This window comes from Mirounga angustirostris, unplaced genomic scaffold (assembly GCF_029215605.1).
Source record: "Mirounga angustirostris isolate CCGP_5_RB_7025 unplaced genomic scaffold, mMirAng1.0.hap1 SCAF_16, whole genome shotgun sequence".
Lineage (NCBI taxonomy): Eukaryota > Metazoa > Chordata > Mammalia > Carnivora > Phocidae > Mirounga > Mirounga angustirostris.
In genome coordinates, this window is record NW_026991724.1 from 43595963 (window position 1) to 43620674 (window position 24712).

The window sequence follows — 24712 nt, forward strand, 5'->3', positions numbered from 1 at the left end:
TTAAAGAGGGCACGTTCTGCATGGAGCACTGGGTGTTATACACAAACAATGAATCATGGAATACTACATCAAAAACTAATGATGTAGGAGCGCCTGGGTGGCTCAGTCGTTAAGCGTCTGCCTTTGGCTCTGGTCACTATCCCAGGGTCCTGGGATCGAGCCCTGCATCAGGTTCCCCGCTCCGTGGGAAGCCTGCTTCTCCCTCTCCCACTCCCCCTGCTTGTGTTCCCTCTCTCGCTGTGTCTCTCTATCAAATAAATAAATAAAATCTTTAACAACAACAACGACAAAAACTAATGATGTATTGTATGATGATTAACATAACATAATAAAAAAAAAAGATACATGCGGACATATTAGAGTGTTTACCAGTAGAGGGCACCAAAAGTGATTGAGATATGGGGATATAAGGGAATAAGTTAAATTTAAAACAAGAGATATCTTGTGGGGAATAATGATCTGAGGGTATGGAATTAACTCAAGCAGTGACACCTGAGATCTGAAGAAGAAGACAGTGCAAAGGTTGTGGAGGATGATGAGACCCAAATGTAGTAATAAAGTTGTCTCTGGTCTTGTCTTGAAAATAAATACAATGAAAATATATTATTCAATTCTACTCACACACTGAGGCTGCCGAGACCTGCTCTAAGCAAGGTGAGAGAGATGTTTAGGACACAGCATCAGACCACTGAGCCTTTCTCAATGGCACCATCGAGATTAGAGGATTAGAACTAGATCATTTTCCCATTAGATATCAGTTACGTAGGTTCATACCATTTCAAGTCCATAAACAGCCTAAAATCAGCTCTTGTGCACCCTTTGGAAAACACCCCTTTGACACATCAAATACGTCTCTTTGAAAAGGTTTCACCCTCTTTAGAACACATTGTAATTAAGAATATATACATATTCACAGAGAAATGCACTTACCGTATCTGTACAGCTAGACAAATTTTCACAATCTGAGCAGCCCATGTAACCAGTGTCCAAACCAGGAAAGAGAAATCCCCTCCCTGTCCCTTCTAGTCACAATGCCCCCAAGGGTAACCACTGCCCTGACTTTTATCCCCCTAGATTGGTTTTGCCTGTTTTCAAACTTCATATCTAGAATCATACATTTACAGTCTTTTGAATGTGGCTTTTTTCATTTAATGTAATGCTTTTGTTTTGTTTTGTTTTGTTTAATTCATCCCTGTAGTTGCAAGTACCAATAGTTCATTGCCTTTTATTGCTGAATAGTATCCCTTGTATGCATGTACCATAATGTACTTACCCATTCTACTGGGAAGGAGCATTTGGGTGGTTTCCAGCTTGGGACTAATATGAATACATTCAGAGCATTTGGTAGACAGAAATGGGGGGATTCCCAGGGACAAATGACTGGATCACAGGATAATCGTGGATAGGCAAGAGTCCTCTTTAGGAGATCTTGGCATTGTGACTTTTTAAAAAAAAATTTTTTTAGAGAGAAAGAGCACACACAGGTGGGTGGGGGGCTCGATCCCACGACCCCAAGATCATGACCTGAGACAAAATCAAAAGTCGGACACCTAACTGACTGAGCCACCCAGGCACCCCAGCATTGTGATTTTTTTAAAGGAAGTAATTAGCACTTCAACATGTATTGTTTGAAGACTGGCTTATATAATGAGAAGAAAGAATAGTGAAAATTAATGTTTGATATCACACTAGAACAGGGTACCTGGGTGGCTCAGTCGTTAAGCATCTGCCTTCGGCTCAGGTCATGATCCCAGGGTCCTGGGATCGAGCCCCACATCAGGCTCCCTGCTCAGCGGGAAGCCTGCTTCTCCCTCTCCCTCAGTGCTCTCCCTCTCTCTCTCTGTCTCTCTCAAATAAGTAAAATCTATTTAAAATTTTTTTTAAAAAGGCTTTGACATCACACTAGAACAAAATGGACCCCTTTTATGACTGGTGACAGTAATGCCCCATTGATGATAACTTTTTGCTTTTACCAGGCATTTTACACTTGATCTTGCCAAAAGGCTGAGACATTTTATATAACTTCCAACTACTAACAGTTACCAACTATTTGAAAATAAAAGTATTTCATATTGTTAGCATGGCCCTATTATTACCAAGTTATTTTAGCTAAAGCTCATAAAATGTACTTGACAGGTCATGTACGTTATTACTTAAATGTTCTTATTACTCCTTAATATAAATGTAAATCAACAGAGAAAAACTATCTTAAATCTAAAGTGGATTGGCTAAAAAATTACTCATTTTAATTTTAATCGGAACACATCTCATGTGTTTTATTACCAAGCCATTGTCTTAACACTGAAATTTTAAGTTCCATTTGTTTGCCCATTTCACATGCACCAAGGGAGCTACAGCTCAGAGAGAAAACACAGTCAGTGCCTTGGTTCTTGAGAAGTTCTGGGGAAGGACCGGGTGCCCCAAGCCATTTTCACCTGAGGAACCAGCCTTGTGACACTAGGGGGCACCATCGGAGGAAAAGTGGGCCCCTGGGAGCATTGCTGGTGCCGCCTGGCCTCTTGCTGTACTCCAAGCCAGAGGACATCCTTTGCACATATCCCTGCGCTCAGTTCCCACTGCTACTGGGGCGAGTCGGCCGATGATACCCATTCTACAGATGGGCAAACATACATACCAAGTTACGCAGCCCAGAGGAGGCAGAACTGGGATTTCAACCTTGGTCTCTGATTCTGCAGCCTGAAGACATTTCCACCTATGGCTCCTCACTGTGGCCCTGCTTTGTCTGTGTGCATGGGTGTGTGGGGGGGTACTTTTCTCCCACTAAGGCCATTCCGTGTGCCCTCTCTCTTTTTTCTAGCACACTCTCTTCATCCCCCCCTTATACACTCATCTGGAACTCCCCTCACCCACCCATCTCAAGCCACTGTCTCCCCTCAGCCTATGGCCATATAATCAGCCTTCTGAGCTGCCCTTCCTCCTGCCCCTTCATCTCCTCCCCACCTCCTTGTCTAGGTCCAGCTCTGACCTAGCCCGCTGGGGTCTCTGTCTGGACCTCCCCCTGGGCTCCCAGCCTGAGATGTGGAGCCGCCAGCACAGGACGCAGTTCTGGGATTCAGGATTCACATGTGGATCCAACTTGGATCTCTCCCCTGCTCCCAGGAAGGCCCACGTCCAAAGGAGAGAGATGAAGTGGTACACTCACCCTCCCAACCCCAGCCTCCTCCTCCACCACCGCGGCAGCCTGGGAGCCGGAAGCCTTGGGCACATCACCCTGCTCATGCAGCCAGACATTAGCACAATCTTGAATTTCAGGTCTATAAATCACTGGGGTTGGGGGTGGTTGGTGCTCATAAAACTCTTCTTCCATGCTGGTCGGCCTGCTTGACCTCTTATCTCCTCCTCCAGACACCCTTCCCCCTTCCTGGAGACTGGCCCAAGGAGGGGCCTGGGCATATATAGGGAGCCACCGTGGGAAGGCCTGGCCACAGAGGCTTCGGAAAGAGAAGGTGAGGAGGGGCTCCGGGGGGTCTGGATGAGCAGGGGAAACTGGGAAGCTCTGAGGTGCAGGGAGCCCAGCACTGAGCTCTGGCCAGTAACTGCCCTGCCTGAGCCTTGGTTCCCTCTTCTGTAAGATGGCCCATTAGGGTTGTGGGAGGTTTCGTTCAGTACCAGTCTGGGCCCAGCAGAGAGCTGGGAGCATCCACTGGCAGCTGGGGTGTGGAGGGAGGGTGGTGGGCCTGGCTGGGGCTGCCCTCCCATCCTGGCCTCTGCCTGGCCTCATTCCTGCTCACGTGTCCCAGGCAGGACCATGGCATCTGCAGCAACAGAGGCGGAGAAAGGGTCTCCGGTTGTGGTGGGCCTGCTGGTGGTGGGCAACATCATTATTCTGGTGAGACCTCCCCCGGTGCTGGGAGCCCAGTGGGTGGGTGGGGAGGAGGGGACAGCCCAGGCCTGGGGGTGGGGACGAGGGCCCAGGACTCCCATAATGATGAATACTAACCATAGTATTTCATTAATAGTTAATTTTTTAAAATATGATACCTGTACATGGCTCTGGAGCCAGACAGCCTGGGTTCAAACCCCAACGCTGCCTCTTTCTACTGTGGGACCTGGGGCCAGCAACGTAACCTCTCTGGGCCTCGGTTTTCTCATCTGTAGGTGGAGAGAAAATAGGAATGCCGAGAGGATGAGTTATTGGATTCATGGGCTCAGACCAGAGTCTGGCACGTGTGGTTACTGTCTGTATTGGCCTTAGCAGGAATAGTGCCCTGCAGCGGGTAACAAGGATCATCACACAGAAAGCTGTTACTAGGACTAATGCGGGGCGCGCACACACTATGTGCCCTATGAGGGTTAGCTTGATTGGGGTCAAAGGTATCCACTGAGAAGCCTTCCCCTCTCCCTGCTCCCCATCTCTCATCCCTATAGGTACCTAGATTTTTAGTTTCTCCAACATTTCTTTAAGCACATACAAATAGGAACCTATTTTCTTCCCTTTTTGTCCCAAATGTAGCTCATTCTGCATCCTGTTCTGTGCTCCTCTGTTTCTCCCGCTCCCATAGTCTGGAGGCCACTCCATGTGAGTCCTCAGAGAGCCTCCCCGCCCTTTTCCACCCCTGCAGAGCACTGCCTTGTGCGGCATGGTGGTGCCTTTGACACGGAGGTGCGGAGAATGACCTTGTGGGTTTGTGATTTTCCTGCATGGGTAGGATTGATTTCTGCAAGCAGCATCGCTGGATCAAAGGGTTGATGCATTTGTAGTTGCTCTGGCCCTGGCCAGACTCCTCCGCTCGGGAATAACAACACTGTTTGAGGGAAGGCAGGGTGACCGAGGGAGCGTCTCCTCTGTTCCAGTCATGCGCTCTGGGCTTCTCATGTGGCATCTCCTGGTATCCTTGAAGTGTCGGGCAGCTGGGCCGTGGGTGGGGGCAGGGATCTAGCTGGGCAGCCCTTCCCTTCTGGCCGCTGCCCAGCCCCGTCCCTGCTCATGGAAGGTGACGTCCTTGTCCCTCGGACGTGCCCACCTTACAGAGGGCGGCGGAGGCTCAGGAGGGGAACTTGCTCAGGGAGAGTCCCGCGGCCCTGGCTGCTGTGCCCTCTCTAACCTGCTGCCCTGCCCAGCTGTCGGGCCTGGCCCTGTTTGCCGAGACGGTGTGGGTGACAGCCGACCAGTACCGTGTGTACCCACTGATGGGCGTCTCCGGCAAGGATGATGTCTTCGCCGGTGCCTGGATCGCCATCTTCTGCGGCTTCTCCTTCTTCGTGGTGGCCAGCTTTGGGGTGGGCGCAGCACTGTGCCGCCGCCGGTCCATGATCCTCACGGTGAGGCCCTAGGAGGAGGGCATGGGGCTGGGCGGGCACAGAGATGGTCACCGCAGAGTCACTGCAAGCACGGCCGGCACAGCTGCGAGTGTGTGTCCAGCGTGTGCCACACTCGGGCCTCGTGGCAGTCACTCTATTTCATCTTCCCATAACCCAGTAAGGCAGGCTCAGCTGTTACCCTCAGTCTACAGAGAAAACTGGGGCACAGAGAGGAAGGGAAGGGCGCTCTGCCCTGGAGGACGGCTCTTGAGTGGCAGGACTGAGTCGCGAACCTCAGCTAGTTGGTCCCCAGAGTCTGTGCACATGAGCTCTGTCAAAACAACAACAACAACAATAATAATAGTACAGCTGCCATTTCAGGAGTGCTCATTACATTCTAAATGCTTTACATGCATGGGTGCATTTACTCTCACAGCCCACCAGGAGATACCGTCATCATGGTGAGCCCATTTGACAGAGTTGAAACAGGCTCAGCGAAGTGAAGTCACCTGGGGTTGCACAGCGAGTGGGTGACGGGAGTCAAGATTTAAGCCTGAGCAGTTCAGCTTGAGCCTTGCTCTTCATTTCTTTTTCTTTTCTTTTTTTTTTTTTTTTTAAGATTTTATTTATTTATTTGACAGAGAGAGAGTTAGCAAGAGCAGGAACACAAGCAGGGGGAGTGGGAGAGGGAGAAGCAGGCTTCCCGCGGAGCAGGGAGCCCAGTGTGGGGCTCGATCCCAGGACCCCGGGACCATGACCCGAGCCGAAGGCAGAGGCCTAACGGCTGAGCCACCCAAGCACCCCCTTGCTCTTCATTTCTGCCAGTGATAACCACCACAGCAAGAACCCACGCTTCCCAAGGACCGCTCATGTGCCTGGCACTAGGCTCAGCAGTTCAGAAAATGAGCTCTCTCAATGTCCCCAGCAGCTCTCTGGAATTAGTGCTTCTCTGCCCATTTACCAGACAGGAAAACTGGGTCTCAAAGAAGCCAACAGCCCAGGTGATAGGGAAGGCAGGAGTTCTGATCCCGGTCCCCCGACATAGAGCCAACATTGTGCGTCCTCCATAGTTGAGGGCCTCTTAGATACCCGGGAGCAGCTGCTTATTTAATCAACAAATGTTGATGGAGCAAGAACCATGGGCCAAATCCCGCACTAGGCACTGGGGCTATCTAGAGAGAAAACAGAAAAGCCCTTGCCCTAAGGCGAGGATACCCCCAATGGGGGCGACAGTGGACAGTGAGGAGGGAAGGGAGATTTGGAGCTGGGGAAGTGGGAGGGGAGGCCTGGGGGAGGTGAGGGAGTGTGCCTTGTGTCTGCAGGAAGAGCATTCCTGGGGGAGGGAACAGCAAGAGGGAGCCGGGAGTCCAGTGTGGCCGGAGCCAAGAGCCAAGAGCCAAGAGCCAAGTGGGGATGAGGGAGAGGCAATGAGGGCGGAGAGAAGGGGGGTACCATGGGCGGTGGGCATGGAGGATGAGGGCAGGAAAGGGTAGGTGGGCCTATCAGTCAAGTCTTGCCAGCCTTGATAAGGACTTTGGCTTTACTGTGAGTAAGATGGAGCCTTAGGAAGGGTCTTTTCCTTCTCTTTTGCTTTCTTTCCTGCATGTAATTCTCTGACATAACAGTTTAACCAAAGCCCTAAAAGCTCAGCCAACTAGTTAAAAAAAAAAAAGGTTTGTGTCTGTGTCTGTCTCCCCTATTAGTTTGTCATTAACTAAGACACAGAATTAAAAAAAAATTATTATGGGAAATTTCAAACATAGAGTGGAGTGAATGGCATGAACCCTGCGTACCTGTCACTTGGTTTCAACAATATCGACCACAGCACAGCCTGGCCAGCTTGGTCCCCTCGGCTCCACCCTTCTGCCTACCCACATTGTTCTTTCTGGGGTGTTTGAAGTGCATTCCAGACACCCAGTCATTTACCTATAGATACTTGAGTGCACATTTCTCTGAGTGATAAGGACATTGTTGAGAGCAGTGGGGCATGTTGTGCTCCATCATCTTATCTTTTGGCAGAGGTGTTGGCGTATCCACATTCCACCCCCTGTTGCTTTAAGGGAGAGGGTGAGGGGCGAGGAAAGAGCTTTTTTGTTGTTTTTATGCATAACAACCATGCCACCGTTAAGCCCTACAAAATTCACCCAAGTTCCTTCATGTCTATGTTGCAGTACCTAGTCTGTGTTCAAATGTCTCTGGTTGTCTCAAGAATGTCTTTTTTTTTTTTCCCCCTATAGTAGTTATTTATTTTACTGCGTCCAGACCAATAGTAATTTCAGGCAATACTTTACATATTTTGTTGATTTCATTTTTTCCCTAACATTTTGTTATAAAAAAATTTCAAACATACAGAAAAGGTGAAAGACTTGAACAGGGAACAATGTGTACACCCACCACATAGATGCTACCATTTACATTGTCCTACCCTTCCTTGAGGGGGTGTGACCCCGCAGGCTTCTCCCTGACTGGGCGGTCCCTGTCTCTCCCTCCATCTCTCCCCAGTACCTGGTGCTCATGCTCATCATCTACATCTTTGAGTGCGCCTCTTGCATCACGTCCTACACTCATCGCGACTATGTGAGCTGGGCAGAGGCCAGGGGAGGGGCATGACTTGGGGCAAGAGTGGCAAGGGTCTGGGTCTGAGTCTGGGGATGGAGTGGAGGTTGACCTCCCCTCCCCCACGGCCCCACTGGACCCTGTTCTTCCTGGACCTCCGCAGATGGTGTCCAACCCATCCCTGATTACCAAGCAGATGCTGACCTTCTACAGTGCAGACACAGACCAGGGCCAGGAACTGACTCGCCTCTGGGACCGTGTCATGATTGAGGTAGACAACGGGGCGGGGGGATGAGGAGATGAGGTGGTGAGGGGGTAGGGAGGGCTGGAGGACCTGGGGCTCTGACCACAGAAGTAGATAGGGGCCTCCCATTATGCCCACTGGTAGATGATACCCACTCCTGTGGTTCTTCTGGGGGGTGGGGCTGGTCATGGCCATTTTCCAGATGAGTAGACAGGCCCAGAAAACGGAAAAGGGAACATCACTTGCCCAATGTCACATGGTTGGTAAGCTGGGATCAAAGTCTGACAGCCTGGATCCAGAGACCCTGCTCTTAACCATTACAGATACCTTCTTAATCATAATAATGAACATTTAATGAGCACTAACTTTTGTTTAGTACTGTTGGAAGCACTTTTAAAGCTTATTTAATCCTTACAACCACCCCATAAGGGAGATCAGCTTTTTAGCCATCAAGAAACCAAGGTAAGAGTTTGAGTGGCTTACATAAAGTCACACAGCTGGTAGGTCACAGAACCAGAAGGATTCAAACCCAGGCCACCAGCTTCCAGAAGCCACATTATTATTATTATTTTTTTTAAGATTCACTTATTTATTTGAGTGAAAGAGAGAGAGAACATGCACGTGCACAGGGGGTGGGGAAGGGCAGAGGGAGAGGGAGAGAGAGTCTCAAGCAGACTCCGTGCCAAGTGTGGAGCCCAACATGGGGCCCGACCCCACGACCCCGAGATCACCACCCATCATGACCGGAACAGAAACCAAGAGTCAGACGCCCAACTGACTGCACCACCCCGGCGCCCCAGAAGCCACATTCTTAATTAAACCCAACGTGATATGGCAGAAGAGAAGAATATTGAGGACCCAAGGGGAAGTGAGGTCCCAATTGGTTTCAAGTCATACCACTAGCCAGGATTGGAACTCATATGTGAAGGAGCCGATGTTTTCATCATTCAGGGCCACTAATTGTACACCCACAGGGGCCAGAAAAAAGCCAGAAATCCTTTTTTTGGCGTCATTTACCTCAGATTTTGTTGACAGCTAATTCAAAAGAATTTTAAAATGAGTCACAAGTGTGGGTTTGACTCAAACCCCCCATCAGCCTCTTGGTGCTGGGACAAATATCTTCTGCTCCCTGTTCACACGCACAGACACTGCCCGCCCCCCACTTCGAGGCCCAGGACATGGGAAGTCGGCCCCTTCCTCACTCTGGGACCTCAGGCGAGTGGCTGTCCTCTCTGAGCCAGAGCCTGCCTGATCCCCGCCCCCCTCCGCCCCTTCTCTCCAGCAAGAGTGCTGTGGCACATCCGGGCCCATGGACTGGGTGAACTTCACATCAGCCTTCCGGGCAGCCACCCCGGAGGTGGTGTTCCCCTGGCCCCCACTGTGCTGTCGGCGGACTGGCAACTTCATCCCCCTCAGTGCAGAAGGCTGCCGCCTGGGCCACACAGACTACCTGTTCACCAAGGTGTGTCCCCTCCCTGCCGCTCCCCTGTCTGTGCATCGGTCTGGCCCCCCTGGTCCTTCTGTCTCGTCCTGCCTCCCACTTTCTTCTCCTCCTCCCCTCTCTGGCTTTTTTCTTTCTCTCCCGTCTCTCCGGCTCTCTCAACTCTCTTGCCACCTGTCCCTGCTCCCTCCGCAAGTCAGTGGGAGGCCCAGGGTCTGAGCTGGCACCTGCCACTTTTCTCAGGTCGTCTGGGAAGAAGAGCAACAGGAATCACAGCGGTAGCACCACAACCATAGTAACCACGTGCATTGAGCCCTTACGTGGTGCCCGGCACTCTTCTAAGGGCTTTAAGTCTTTGTCTTATTTAATTCCCACCACGGCCTGTGAGGTGCAATATGATTAATGAGCCCATTTTAAGGATGATGAAACTGAGTTCACTGTCTAGTGAGCGATGGAGCTGGGACTGGATTTCAGGAGCTTTAACCAGTGAGTGCAGAGGCAGAGAGAGAAACCAGAGGAGGTTAGACTGGGAGGAAAACCAGTTCCAACAGTCCCTCTGGCTGCTTTCGGCTGCCTAGGGGCCCTTCAGCCACACGTCTTAGATCAGGTGTCACGGAGAGGGGACCTGCACCGACCACGACGGCTATCAGAGCCCGACGGCCATTTCTGAAGCCCAGCTCCGGGCAGAGTGCACACATGCGTCATTTCGTGGACTCCCCACGACCACTTTCAGAGGCCAGTGCTGTCAAGATTGTCACCTCACAGATGGGCAAACTGAGGCTCAGAGAGCCAGAATCATTCCCAGGCCCTAACAGCGAACAAATGGCAGAGATGGCCCCCAACTCAGTCCTGCCTGACTCCAGGACGCGCACCCTCAACCTTAGTTTGTGGGTGCTTCCAAGTCGAGGCAGGGGTCTACCTGAAGGCGACTCTGTTGTGAGGCTCAGGCCCCACTTGGCCTCCTTCCTAAATGGGGACGTATCAAAACTGCACCGCACCTAAAGGCAGATTTCAAACCCTTGGAACTTGTGGGCAGCATGGAAAGCCAGCTCTGCACAAAATTGCCCTCAGACTGTCATAGCCACCGCCAGGGTAGTACCTACTTGCGTGGGGCCTGGGTTCAACATCACACCCCTGGCTCCCCAAAAACCATTCTGGGGGTAGACACTGCCACAATCCCCATTGCGTGGCTGAGGGAAAGGAAGTGACCTTCCAAAGGGCACGCAGTGACTCTCCCTCAGTGCTAGCCCTACTGGGCATTTCCTCAAACCCCCATTTCCCCCCCACCCAGGGCTGCTTCGAGCACATCGGCCATGCCATCGACAGCTACACGTGGGGTATCTCGTGGTTTGGGTTTGCCATCCTGATGTGGACGGTGAGAGGCGGGAAGCCTATGGGCGAGGGGGGGATGTGGGTGTGGGGCTGGAGCGCCCCTCACCTGACTGCCTCCTCATCCAGCTCCCTGTGATGCTGATAGCCATGTATTTCTACACCACGTTGTGAGGAACAAGGAGGGAAGGCCACGTGCACGCCTCGGCCTCCTCCTCCTTCTCCCGTTCCTGTTTCCTCCGGCTGTGGTCTGGATGGCTGCCTCACCTCTCCCCTTCCCACCTCCCTCAACCTTCCCTCCTTCCTCTCTTTTACCTCTTCCTTCTCTCTTTTACCAACTTTCTGAGCCCTGCTGAGACTTGGGGGTGCCCTGAAACCCTTGGACATGTGTACAGGGACCCTTAGCCCTTGACCTCATTTCACTCTGCTGATTCCTGGCGCATCTTTCAGTGTCAACTTAAAGTCCTTTTCTCAGGGGACCCTTCCCGGATCCCACTACCCAAATCACCAATGCCTCTGTTGTAGCTCCCCGAGCACCTCCTTCATGGCAAGTGCTGCCATTTTTGCTAAGTAGTTTGTGATTGTTTATTCTCTGGTTGACAGAGATTGCCATGAGGGGAGGGACAAACTCTGTCATGGTCACTTTATTGTCCCCAGCATCACCCAGCAGAGGGAGGAGCATCGATATTCAATAAATACTGGTTGAATGAATCAATTTGTTTTCTTCTGGGGCAAAGGCAAATGAACAAGAATGGAAGTGGCAGAAACCCAACTGGCACTGACTGAAACATAACATGGAATTCTTGGCTCATGTAACTGAGTCAATATTGCTGGCTTCAGGCACGTCTAGATCTGGGAGTTCCATCTAAGTTTCCAGGAAACCTGCTTCCTTCTCAGGCAGGATTCCCCTGGCAACACCAGACTTGCGTCTTGATAGCTAAGCCACGGAGCAGCAAGAGAGGCCTCTCTCCCAACAGCTTGAGCCAAGGTCGAGGATTCAATCTCACTATCTTTAGTTTAGACTCTAGGCCCATCCTTTGGTGGGGAAAGGAGGGTACCTGAATTATTACCACTGCTAAGGATGGTGTTGGGAAGTGGGGGTGATCCATCAAAGGAAAATTAGAGTACAGTTGGGCTGGTACAGGTGGCAGATAACCTCCTCCTAGGGGCTGTAGCTTCCAGCAAGTTCTCTAAGGGATGCATGACAGCAAGCACTCTAGGAATCTCATCCTCACTGTTGTCCTCCCTCAAGCAGGCCAACCTCCGTCCATTTTATAGCAATTAGGCCCTGCCAAGAGGGCCTGGCTTCCTTTCCCACCAAATGACGTTTCTCAGGGTCCCCATTTACTCCACTGGTCTGCAGATGGTCTGCAAAAGCTGAATTTAGATTTCAGCTTTTTTTTTTTTTAATTTTTTTTTTTTTAAGATTTATTTATTTATTTGACAGAGAGAGACACAGCGAGAGAGGGAACACAAGCAGGGGGAGTGGGAGAGCGAGAGAAGCAGGCTTCCCGCTGAGCAGGGAGCCCGATGCGGGGCTCGATCCCAGGACCTGGGATCATGACCCGAGCCGAAGGCAGACGCTTAACGACTGAGCCACCCAGGTGCCAGATTTCAGCTTTTTAAAAATATACTTTTGTTTATTTTTTTAAAGATTTTATTTATTTATTTGAGAGAGAGAGAGACAGAGATAGAGAGAGCACGAGTGGGGACGAGAGGGAGAAGCAGGCTCCCCGCTGAGCAGGGAGCCCGACGTAGGGCTCCATCCCAAGACCGTGGGATCATGACCTGAGCCAAAGGCAGGCACTTAACCGACTGAGTCACCCAAGGGTCCCTTAAAATATACTTTTAAAAATCTGTAATGGTCAAAGAGGTTTTTTGTTAGGATGAAGAATTGGAAACATCCCTCAGCAGGGAGTGGGTTGTACAGCTCATGTTCTATCCCTGGCCTGGATTCCCTGTGGCTGTTGAAGAAGAAGATAGAACTATGTGAGCCAATACAAAAAGATGTCATAATGGTATAAATAATTGAAAAGTATATATAAGGATATTCATTACAGTGACCCAAATGAGCCTCTGTAGGGGACCAGTTAAGTTAGCTATGCTATGTCTGTAGTCTAGAATACCACACAGTAGTAAAAAGTACTGTTCTAACATGGAGAAATCTCCCAAGAGATGCAGAGTAGAAAAACTTGCAAACCACATGCAGTACTTTTATTCCTGTAGATACATTTTCAGGGCTGGTCTTTTCTTTTTAAAGAAATGGGCCAATGTTTTTAGAATAATGTTTTAAAAAATGGAAATGGGAAAAAAAAGAATACTTAAAAAAAAACACCAAAATCATTCATAACCCTTCTGCTTAAAGATTATAAAAATTTAGAAATGGAGGGCGCCTGGGTGGCTCAGTCGTTAAGCGTCTGCCTTCGGCTCAGGTCATGATCCCAGGGTCCTGGGGGGACCCTGCGGGAAGCCTGCTTCTCCCTCTCCCACTCCCCCTGCTTGTGTTCCTTCTCTCGCTATCTCTCTCTGTCAAATAAATAAATCTTTTTAAAAAATAATAAAAATAAATAAAAACCTTTCCTTTAAAAAAAAAAAGATCATCTTGATCTGTTGTTAAGTAAACAAGGCAAGGAGCAGAACGGGATACGTAACTGATCGCATTTTTATAAAAATCATATATATATATATTCCCCATGAAGGACTCCATATGTATCTTTATGTTTGAAAAATTTTGTATAAAGATTATCTATTATTTTTCAAAAACAAGAAAAGTGGTTTCTAAAGTACTGAACAACATATAGTTTACTCTGCAAGCCAGAATTTTAAAACATCATGTAGATGTGATACACACCATTATTTATTTATTTATTTTTATTCTTTAAAAGATTTTATTTATTTATTTGAGAGGGAGAGAGCACGAGTGAGCAGGGGGAGGAGCAGAGGGAGAGGGACAAGCAGACTTGTGCTGAGCAAAGAGCCCGACTCGGGGCTTGATCCCACCACCCTGAGATCATGACTTGAGCCGAAATCAGGAGTCGGACACCTTAACGGACTGCGCCAGTCAGGCGCCCCTACACACCAATTTTAACACACAAGAGCTGCTCCCAGTTAACTGACTTAACTGGCTTTCCTGCAGGCTCTGGAATGAAAATCTCCCTGATCCTGTGCACGTATTTGACTGCCTTGTAAACGTGTCAAGGAAAGGGGGGATTCTGGCCTAATCTTTTATTTTTTTTAAGATCTTATTTATTTATTTGAGAGAAAGAATGAGAGAGAGAGGGAGAGAGAGCATGAGATGGGGGAGGGTCAGAGGGAGAAGCAGACTCCCTGCTGAGCAGGGAGCCCGACGTGGGACTCGATCCTGGGACTCCAGGATCATGACCTGAGCTGAAGGCAGTAGCTTAACCAACTGAGCCACCCAGGTGCCCCTGGCCTAATCTGCTTTTACATTCAGGTGTGTCCTCATGAGCAAGTTCACAGTGACCTCGTCTGTGACTCAGAGTCTCTGAAGGAGGCAAAGAGGCCTCACCAGCTTCTCACAAGCCCCACTACTCTCTCTGAGCCTTAGTGTGCCCCTCTGTGAAATGGGGATTCTAACAGTTCCCACCTTGGGGCATAGGACCCCATTCATTCTAAGAGCTCAGAAACTAACAGAACTTTTTATTGTGAATCAGGAATTTTCTCAATTCTGTGTAATCAGAATCAAGTGCAGAAATACCATCCACTGAGGCTGCGTGAGTTCCAATTGCAAATGTCTGGGCTCCACCATACCTAATGTACAGAGGCTGACTCACCAAGGTGACTCCCATACTTGTACTTTAAACAGTAAAGTCACACTTGAATATGCTTCGTGCTTTTGCTGAGGGATGTTCAACCCAAGGGCTCAGCGTACATTAGAGTTAATGATACTTTTTATCTGAGGGTCTTTAAAGAGTGTTTGTGGAATTAATGGAGATTGGTATTCATAAAATCAGGTTTTCCCTTAAAAATCACAGTGCAAAAGAGTATTTGTCATGGGAAAATACTTGGTAAATTACTCAATGCAAAAAGATTACAAAAGAGCATGCTAAGTATGATTGCTTTTCTTTTTTTCAGATTTTATTTATTTATTTGACAGAGAGAGTGAGAGAGCACAAGCAGGGGGAGGGGCAGAGGGAGAGGGAGAAGCAGACTCTCCACTGAGCAGGGAGCCCGATGTGGGGCTCGAACCCAGGACCGTGGGATCATGACCTGAGCCGAAGGCAGACGCTTAACAGACTGAGCCACCCAAGTGCCCCTATGATTACTTTTCTGATAAAAATATAAATATGTGCACATTAGCATTAAAATTGTAAAACAAAGTCCCCCAAGGTTGTCATTGGTTATGAAGGAAGAGGAGATATGTGCAGGGGATTTTTATTTCATTCCTTGGGCATTTTGGTTTTTCCGAATTTTCTATGATGATTATTGTTGTCCTCCCAAACCAATAAATAAATGTTAATCAAAATGTCACTGTGGGATATGAGATGTGCACTGAGGAAAGAATGATTCTGCTAAACATTTTCGAATTTTACCTGAGTAGTGAAAACAGATCAGGCCTTCCCAAATGCTGGGGCCTGGGGCTTGAGCTGGCCTCTGGGAGGGCAGGGAGGCTGGCTTCCACCTCTGGCCCAGATCTGTCACTGCCTTCCTTGGCTCCATCTGGTCACATACACGCAGAATGTGGCTCACTCAGCCGGACTGGCAGCACTGTGGCCTGGTCAAGGCAGACCTCACCTAGCAGAACAGGTATGTCTGCCCCCACCCCTCCACTCAAATGCCTGCTCCTGTAGGTGAGAGGGAAACAGAGAGATGAGGGCCAGGTGAGGCTCTCAGGACCATTCAAGGGAGAGGTAGCCATTTGATGGCTCTTCCTACCACATCTCTACATGACCACATCTGTCCATGGCTTCATCCAGCCTCTAACCCTCCATGGCTCCGCAGTGCCCTCAGGACAACATCCAGCACCTCTGCCTAGCACTGAGGGGCTCTTATGGCCTGTCTCCTTGCCCCCTGCCCAGGCTTATCTCCCTCTCCTGCCCCACTGGGTCAGTCTCTCTTTGACCCATCTAAGATTTATAGAATGGAAAGAATAAACTGTACTAGCAATCAAGCAGACACACACCTCTGACTACAACCACTGTTGTTTATACTCCTTACATGAGGGCAGGTTGCCTTAGTCACTAAAATGTAACACTCTCACCCCTTCGACCTCCTGATTGTCCCTCTGGGAATCTATTCTGCAAATGCACTAACAAGCGTGTGCAAAGACCTATGTACACGAATAACTAAAAATCCATACCTGGGAAACAGCCTAAATCATGTCAGAAGAGAAGGAGTTATATAATTCATTTGCACACCATGGAATACTATGCAGCTACGTTTAAAGGGAGCCACATTTACATTTGCTGAAATGAAACCATTTCCAAGATACATTGTTCACTGAGAAAAATGCAAGGCTCAAAACTGAATGTATGCTAAATGCAACATGGTATCCTAGATTGGAGCCTGGAAGACAAAATATATTAGTGGGAAAACTAGCATGATCCAAATGAAGTCTAGAGTTTAGTTAATGGTTTGCACCAATATTAATTTCTTGCTCTTGATTATTGTACCATGGCTATGTAGTACGTTAACATTGGGGGAACCTGGGTGACGGGTATACAAGAATTCTCTGTACTGTCTTTGTAACTTTTCCGCAAATCTTAAATTCTTCCAAAATAAAAAGTTTAGGGGCACCTGGGTGGCTCAGTCCATTAAGCGTCTGCCTTTGGCTCAGGTCATGATCCTGGGGTCCTGGGATCGAGCCCCGCATTGGGTTCCTTGCTCAGTGGGGAGCTGGCTTCTCCCTCTGACCCTCCCCTACTCGTGCTCACTCTCTCTCAAATAAATAAAAAAAATTTTTTTTAAGTTTGAGAAAAACTAAATGTATGTTTCTATATTTGTAGAACTCTAAAAAAGGAGAAAAAAAGGGCAAAGTTTGTGTATGCACGGGAAATGTCCTTTATTTTTAGGAGTGATTTTCCTTAATTCAGGAATGATGATCCACTTTGAAAACTAATGAATAGTTTAAAAATAAGTTATACTCACACTTGCGTCATGATTTTTTCAGAGTACCTACCTGACCAATGTCATTATTTGAAATATTTTATCTGATGGCATAATTTCAAAATGTCTTCCAATTTGGATTGTAGAAAGAAATTACACATGGCTGAGGACGGAAGTGCAAATAAGGACACAGGGCAATTCACTAGAAACCAACTCATGAAATGTTCATGGTATCAAAGGACCAACTCACTGAATTTGTCAAAAAATCTTTTACCGGTATTAACCCAAACGGCTTAACACATTGTAGGGAAATGAATTTTTAGTTGTCGTCCCCTCAGAACTGAGCTCAGAGTCCTGTATCAGAGACAGAGCAGACAGCAGGGAACAGGCTTCCCAGAAGAGTGGAGACCTGGAGGCAATAACAATCTTCAGAAAAATCTGGCCGCTGAAGTCACTGGCTCCCCAGTGTGGCCTTGCTTATCCTGAGTTAGGGGTGAGCGCCAAGAGTCCAATGTGGGTTAACCTCTCTTAAATGAAAAAGCTTACATTGTTACATAAATTCTTCCAGAATGATGATGTAAAGTCCTGGGTGTTCAAGGTGCTGCAGAATTATAAGAACCAAATTTTCCAGATCCAGCGAGAACCAATCTTTTAAGATTTTTGACGAGCTCCCTGCTCCACGGGGAGTCTGCTTCTCCCTCTGACCCTCCCCCCTCTCATGTGCTCTCTCTCATTCTCTCTCTCTCATATAAATAAATAAAATCTTTAAAAAAAAAAAGATTTTTGAGAGAGAGAGGGAGAGCATGAGTTGGGGGGAGGGGCAGATGGAGAAGCAGACTCCCCACTGAGCAGGGAGCCCGAAGTGGTGCTCCATCCCAGGACCATGGGATCACCACCTGAGCTGAAGACAGACGCTTAACTGACTGAGCCATTCTGGTGGGAACCAATCTTATGCAGACAATGTCACTGATCCCTTAAGCCCCAGGGACTAGGGGCCCAGGAACCTCTGTTGATGAGGGCAGTTGCATCTGCCCCTGTCCTGAGTGGTAAAATTGTGAATCTTTCCAGTAACATGACTCATTCCAACATTCAAATATTTATTGCTTGCCTAACATGGGCACACACTGGGCACTGGTCTAGATCTGGGGACTCAGCAGGGAACAAATCAGACCTCAATCTCCCCCTTTATAAAAGCTTACCTTTTGGGCGCCTGGGTGGCTCAGTTGGTTAAGCGACTGCCTTGGCTCAGGTCATGATCCTGGAGTCCCGGGATAGAGTTCCCACATCGGGCTCCCTGCTCAGCAGGGGGTCTGCTTCTCCCTCTGCCCTCTTCCCTCTCGTGGTCTCTGTCTCTCGTTCTCTTTCACTCAAATAAATAAATAAAATCTTTAAAAAAAAAAAAAAGCTTACCTTTTGAAAGAGGAGATCAAGAAAACCAAGAAGGGAAATACACGTGTCAGAGGAAATAAGTGCTAGGGAGAAAAATAAAATGTAAAAATAAAATTTTAAAACGAGCAGAGAAGAGAAGCAAGCCGTTTCAACACCACATCCACATCCTGTCTGGATGTCTGAGTTTCCAGAAGTGGCAAGGCCCCTCCTCTGGATTATTTCCCATTGTCCATTGTTCCATCACCATGTGTGGGGGTTGGAGAGAGCTCAGACTGACAGTCCCTGGGGCACATGCCTGCCTTGGGACAGAGATGGATTCAGCGCCACCCAACGGGCCTGGCCTGCCAGGGGAAAAGTTGGCTACTCAGAGCGGACTTGGGCTCTGAGCCTAGGGAAAGATGAACAGACACTGGGAGCAGAAAGGACCACTATCTTCTCTCCCCATAAACCTTCCCCGGATGATTCAGAGATAAATGACACAAAAGGCACTGAGAATTCAATGTTAGCCATTGTCCTCGCTGTCATTTTTATTAGTATTTGGGGACCCCATCACTCACTGGGCCAGTTATCCATTTATTGCGTCTTAATTCCAGTATTTGTCAGTGGGCATGAGGTTAGGTCTTGTCAGTAGGGGGCGCTAGACGGACATTGCAAATTAGTGGCTTCTCTCCAGAGTCCAGGGCTTTGTTCCCGTTTCCCCTGGGCTGTGACCAGCAGGTGGCTGTTACTCTTTTCCACATTGTAGCTGGCCACCTCCAGCACCTTCTTGAGCCCAGCTAGGAACACACCATTTAACCCAAGTAAGAGATGTGTTGAAAATATGAAATAGAATAATTTCTTCCTTAACTGACTGCCTTTTCAGATGCTCGGCAAATGGAAATAGAAAGATGCAAAACAGAGCAAGTGGGGTTTTTTTTGCTTTTTTGTTTTTTGAAGAGCTACTTCCAGTCCTGCTGGGGGGAAAAAATGATCAAAAGATCCCTGGCATTAAAGTTCATCTCATATAAATTCATTCAGAAAATTGAACAAGTCTGTAAACGGAAGGAATTTTTCAACTTTTTTTTTCTTTTTTAAGATTTTATTTGAGAGAGAGAGCCCGAGCACGAGGAGCAGGAGGAGGGCAGAGGGAGGAGAAGCAGGCTCCCCGCCGAGCAGGGAGCCTGATGCGGGCTCCATCCCAGGACCCCAGGAACACGACCTGATGCCGAAGGCAGACGCTTAACAGACTGAGCCACCCAGGTGCCCTCGAATTTTTCAATTTTCAAGATCCAGAACCAAGGCAAGTGATATTTGTTGCCTAGAAACTACTCTGGTCTGGGGTATGTCAGTTAGCTTTTTTAACCACCCCAAACACAGTGACTTAAAATGATTATTTTTTAGCTCCCGATTCTTTGGGACCATTTGCGCTGAGCCCAGCCAGGCAGTTCTTCTGTGGGTCTCCCCTGGGTTGACTCTTGCAGCTGCAGTCAGCTAGTGGGGTGGCTGGAGGCTGTTTGGTCTCAGGTGGTTCCCCTCACGTGTATGGCTGGCTGGCAGTTGGTGTAGGTGGCTGGGGTAATGGCTCTCACTGGGCCATGTGTCTGTAGCAGGCCGGTTCAAGCTTGTTCACATGGCCGTGCTCGTAGGGTTCCCAGGAAGGGTTTGTTAAACTCTTCTCTGTAAAAAATACCTCTTCCTGTGACTTTGCATGGATCTTAGGAAATGCCAGCGCTCCTGAGTACGGCCTACTAGGCCAGGCCCTGCCCACCACATCCAGCCTCACTCTCCCCTGCTCCCCCTCACTTTGCTGTCTCCACTCCAACAACAGTGGACTTCAGGGCTATGCTTCCTCCCACCCCAGAGCTCTGGAACCTATTTTCCTACTGCCTGGAGGACTCACCCCTCTCCTAGTCAGGTTAGTAATTATTCGTAAAATCTTAGCACAAGCATCACTTCTTCCAGGAAGCCTTTCGGAAAACCCTGGCCAGGTTAAGAGTTCTGTTTTCCTTTCTTAAAGTATCTATCTCGTGATTTTTCTTCAGAGCACGTAGCATAGTTTTAAGTTTTACTTGCAACTAATAACCATAGCCAACATTTAATCAGCCCTTGCTCTGCGCCCGGGGCTGTTCTAAGAACTTCATGGGTGTCTGTTCATTTGATTCTCTCGAGGCACAGAAAGGAGAAGAAACTTGCTCCAGTTCACACAGTTGAGGAGTGGTACAGGCAGGTCTCAAACCTGTCAGTCTGGTTCCAGAGCTAACATCTTAACCATTCTGCTCTGTTCCCTCCCTCTGAAGTAAATAATACGCATCTCCCTACCAGACTGTGAGCCGGCCAATGGAAGATATTCTGTGTGATGGACTAAACCGTGTCCCCTCCAAAATTCATATGTGGAAGCCTTAACCCACAATGTGGCTGTATTTGGAGGTAGGGCCTTTAAGGAGGGAATTAAGGTTAAATGAGGTAATAAGAGTAGGGAGGCCCCTAGTCCAATAGGACTAGTGTCCTTATGTCTTAGTCCGCTCAGGCTGCATAGTAGAACACCATGGACTGGGCAGCTTATAAACAATGGAAATCTACTTTTCTCAAGCTCACAGTTCTGGAGGCTGGGATGTCCCAGATGAAGGCATTGGCAGATTTGGTATCTGGTGAGAACCTACTTTCTGGTTCATAGATAGCTGTTTTCTTACTGTAACATCACATGGTGGAAAGGGCAAGGGAGTTCTCTGGGGCCTTTTTATAAGGGCGCTAATGCTATTCATAAAGGCTCCACCCTTATGACCTAATCATCCCCTGAAGGCCCCTTCTCCAAATATCAGCACAGTGGGGATTAGGATTCAGTATATGAATTGACACAAACGTTCAGCCTATGGCCCCTTATAAGAAGAGGAATAGATACAGGAGTGTGCATGCACAGGGCAAAGGCCATGTGAGGGCCCAGTGAGAAGGAAAGAGGCCTCAGGAGAAACCAACTCTGCTGGCCACTTGATCTTGGACTTCCAGCCTCCAGAACTGTGAGAAATAAATTTCTGCCGTTTAAACTACCCCATCTGTGGAATTTTATTATGGCAGCCCAAGTACACATACATTTGGTCTCTTCTTGCTTGCCATGATATACTTTGTACCAAGGACATTAACAGGTGCTCCCAAAAATATATATATACTCTGGTGCCACCACCTTCTCTGGAAAGTCTTTGTTCATCCTTCTCCCTCTCCCATGCCTGGCTTAAGTGTCCCTTCTGGGCTTTAGTTGCTACACTTTTCACTTGGTTCTTGAAGGATATGTTTTGAGGTCGAATTATTCCTTTCTAGAAGGTTACATCTTTGAATCTGAAGATTTCAAAGGGGCTGAGTCTTCTCCGGGACTCAGCCCAGATGGTATACATTGTTGGGAGTTTAGTAGATATTTGAGTGAATGCAAGTCTCCTGAGCCCCCACACACAAGCCCTGGATGGAGAGCAAGAAGGTTTGAGTTCTAAGTGTCATCTCTAAATTCCTGAGCAGCCTTGGATCCTGAAACCTCAAAAGTAATCATGGCCTTGCGTTTCTCCAGACATCAAAGCTTGGGGAAAAGTTATGCTCTAACAAGCATAGAGTAGAGGGTTGTTTTTACATCTAACACCTGTGCAGCTGAACTGCGCTCCTGAGTCTTAGTAATCTGCCTAGCTCTAGCCAGACTTCTTGGTATATCTCAAACGTACTAAGGTCATGCCTGTCTCAGGGCCTTTGTACTTGCTGTCTCTCCTGGGAACACACTTCCCCCAGGATTTTCCACAAATGGCCTCAATTTTCAGTGTTTATGCCAAAGTCAAGGAGGGGTAATGGTGATTGCAAGCAACTCAGTTTCAGGACACTGGAGATAAAAAGAGATGTCACCGTTCTATTAGTTCATTGAATCTTCTCAACAGTCCTGAAAGGTGTTTACTGTCATTATCCCCATTTTACAGATGAAGAAATTGAGGCCAAGAGAGGTTAAGTAACTTGCTAAAGGTCTCACAACTAGCAAGTAACAGGTCCAGGATAGGAATCCAGGCAATTTGGATCCAGTGTCAAGTTTCTTAAGCACAAAGCTCCCTGCTTCTCAACATACATTGCAGCTTAGTTAACACAGGGTCTGGCATGGGGCAGTGCTCAACAAGCAACAGTTATTTCTCCCCTCCCCTCATTTGACTCTCCTCATCAGTCCAACCCCCAGAACCAAGCCGATAACCCTTCCTAGTCCATCTTGCCAGAGCTCAGAGTCCCTCACTCCACCTTCTTATGCCTGCGTATGCTAGGTAGCTATATTTGAGGGCTCTAAAATCAGGTTCTCTGGCTTCCCATCTAGGCCCCACCTTTCACTAGCTCAGTAAACATAGGAATGTTACATCCCTCCCCGGTCTCAGTTTCCTCACCTGTAAAATGGCGTCGACGGTAACAGTCATTATGTTCTAGAATTACTATAGGGATTCAGTGGGATGATGCATGCAGAATGCTTTCCAGCTTACCCAGCTCATAAAAATGGCTCAATAAATTGTAACGTTTATGATTAGAGCCTCTCAGTGAGAAGCCCCCCAAAGTTCTGGGGCTGTGAAATACACTGCCCACAACCTTTAGAGCCAAAGTTGGGACCAGATGAATTCATTGTTTGTAGACAAGTTTGGCTGGTGTAAGCGGACTCCTTAACCTGATCCAAGTCAGGATCTACCAGACAGTTACTTCTTAGAGGCAACGTGGTTCAGAGGGGTAATCTCTTGGGTCTGATAGACCTGGGTCTGAATTCCAGCTCTGATTTCTCCTCAGGACCTCAGTTTCTTCATCTGTCAAATGGGAAGAGACTAGTGTTAAGATTAAGAATGTGACTTCAGATTCAGAAGGTTATGTGATATTCATTCTACTCCTTGCTTAGCCATAGACCAGCTATATGAGCTGATATGAGTGTCTTCAGCACTATGAGCTTTGGTTGTCTGCTCCAATGGGTGTTGTCACCATTCCTATTCCTGGGGTGGCTATGAGGATTTCCCAGGACCATGTGCGCCTACACTCTGCACCCTGTAGCTGTTGGGATGGGAGGCAGTATATACCAAGAGTTAGGAGTTTAGGCTCTGGAGTCAGACTGCAACAGGCCTAGTTCAAATTCCAGCTCTGACAATTACTCCTGGTGAGATCTTGGGAAAATCAATTTCTTCTCCCAACCTCAATTCATTTATCTGTGAAGTGAGAATAATAGCAGTAAATGTCCAATAGGGCTTGCTACAAGAATTCCATTAGATGTACATGTAAAGCACTTAAAACTGGCTTGGTTCAGTGTGGCAAAGATATTATGAGGACGATTTTTAAAATACCCTTTCCTAGAAGGCAAATGCATTTGCCCCAAAGTTTGAGGACTTGAAAATATGAACGGAGTGAACCTTCAGGATCAGATTCAAGTCCAAAACAAAAACAAACAAAAACCCCTCAATTGTGGATGAGGTAAACCAGGGCCACGTGATCACATCAGGACCCCCCCTCCCACACACACACACATCTACAAGATCAACCCTACTTAATCATAGTGTAGCTCGAATGCTAGACTCTCACTAGAACGAGGTCAGAGTCCCGGCAGTGACCATTCTCGCCGGGGGACGTGAGACAAGTGAGCCTCAGAGGTTAACCAGCGGAGTAATCAGCTCCCTCGCAGGATTATTTAGCAGGAGTCAATGAGATGACGCACACAACGCGGCACCCCGAAAGGGTTCGGTGAACGGGAGCTGTTGTTCCTATTGCTACAGCACCTGTCTTCTCCAGCTTTTTGAGGGGTTCTCCCACCGGCCTGCCACTCGCCTTAGTCGGTCTCCGTCCCGACTTTCGGCTGCAGCTACTGTCCCAGGCCCTCCTCAGGAGGGTCCCCCTGCGCCCGTCCTTCGTCCCCAGCTCCTCAGCTAGCTGCGGGGAGGTGGGCGCCAGACAACACTCCACCGAGCCCGGAGCCGAACTTGAAGCTCAGGGACAGAAGTCCAACTGCCGCCTGAAACCGTTGGACTGGGCTCCCGCCTCCTGGAAACGCTGATCAATCAAAAGAGAAGAAGCAAGCCCCTAGACCAATCAGAAGTGGAAGCGGTCGAGCAATGCCCGCCTCCTTAAAGAGCCCTAGCTTCTCATTGGATGTGCCCGAGGGCGAACCCAAAGCTAAGCCACTTAGAAGAGAGTGGGGCCAGCCAATCAGCAGTGCAACCGCAGCCCGGCTCGTGGGACTGGAGAGGCAGTATCAGCTCACAGACTGGCGCGGTGCGAGCTCGCCGCCTGTCAGCACCAAAGCCCTGCAAGGACAGAAAGCCAGCTGGCCGAGCTCTTAGCCCTGGCCAATTAATGGCGGGGCAGAGCAATGGGCCATTCTCTCTACGGTGTGGGGTGTGTGGTGGTGGTGGGGGGAGATGGCTAGTACGTGAAGTACGCAGTTAACCCTGTTCATCTGACAGGCGATGAGC

At 48.4% G+C, this 24712-nt stretch overlaps 1 protein-coding gene across 5 annotated transcripts; it reads left to right on the forward strand.

The window, feature by feature from the left end:
* On the forward strand, positions 1 to 12206 carry UPK1A (uroplakin 1A). 5 transcript variants are annotated; one of them, XM_054511363.2, is made up of 8 exons: positions 1 to 3467; positions 3762 to 3850; positions 5083 to 5283; positions 7765 to 7839; positions 7982 to 8089; positions 9345 to 9524; positions 10795 to 10878; positions 10962 to 12206. In XM_054511363.2, exons 2-8 carry the CDS (start codon positions 3770 to 3772, stop codon positions 11004 to 11006), a joined length of 774 nt encoding a protein of 257 aa, XP_054367338.1. In that variant the 5' UTR covers positions 1 to 3467; positions 3762 to 3769; the 3' UTR covers positions 11007 to 12206. The 5 variants fall into 5 exon arrangements, 4 of the variants coding, with proteins under 4 accessions (XP_054367338.1, XP_054367337.1, XP_054367336.1 ...); XR_010408062.1 differs by having other exon boundaries at positions 9345 to 10878; positions 10962 to 11024; XM_054511362.2 differs by having other exon boundaries at positions 10795 to 12206.
* Positions 12207 to 24712: the final 12506 nt, after the last annotated feature.

Bases quoted from the DNA above. Each gene is read 5' to 3' on its own strand.
- UPK1A (XM_054511361.2), top strand. From the start codon at position 3,770: ATGGCATCTGCAGCAACAGAGGCGGAGAAAGGGTCTCCGGTTGTGGTG. The intron at 7,840-7,981 runs GTGAGCTGGGCA...GGACCTCCGCAG, and splicing joins CCTACACTCATCGCGACTAT to ATGGTGTCCAACCCATCCCT. The intron at 8,090-9,344 runs GTAGACAACGGG...CCTTCTCTCCAG, and splicing joins GGGACCGTGTCATGATTGAG to CAAGAGTGCTGTGGCACATC.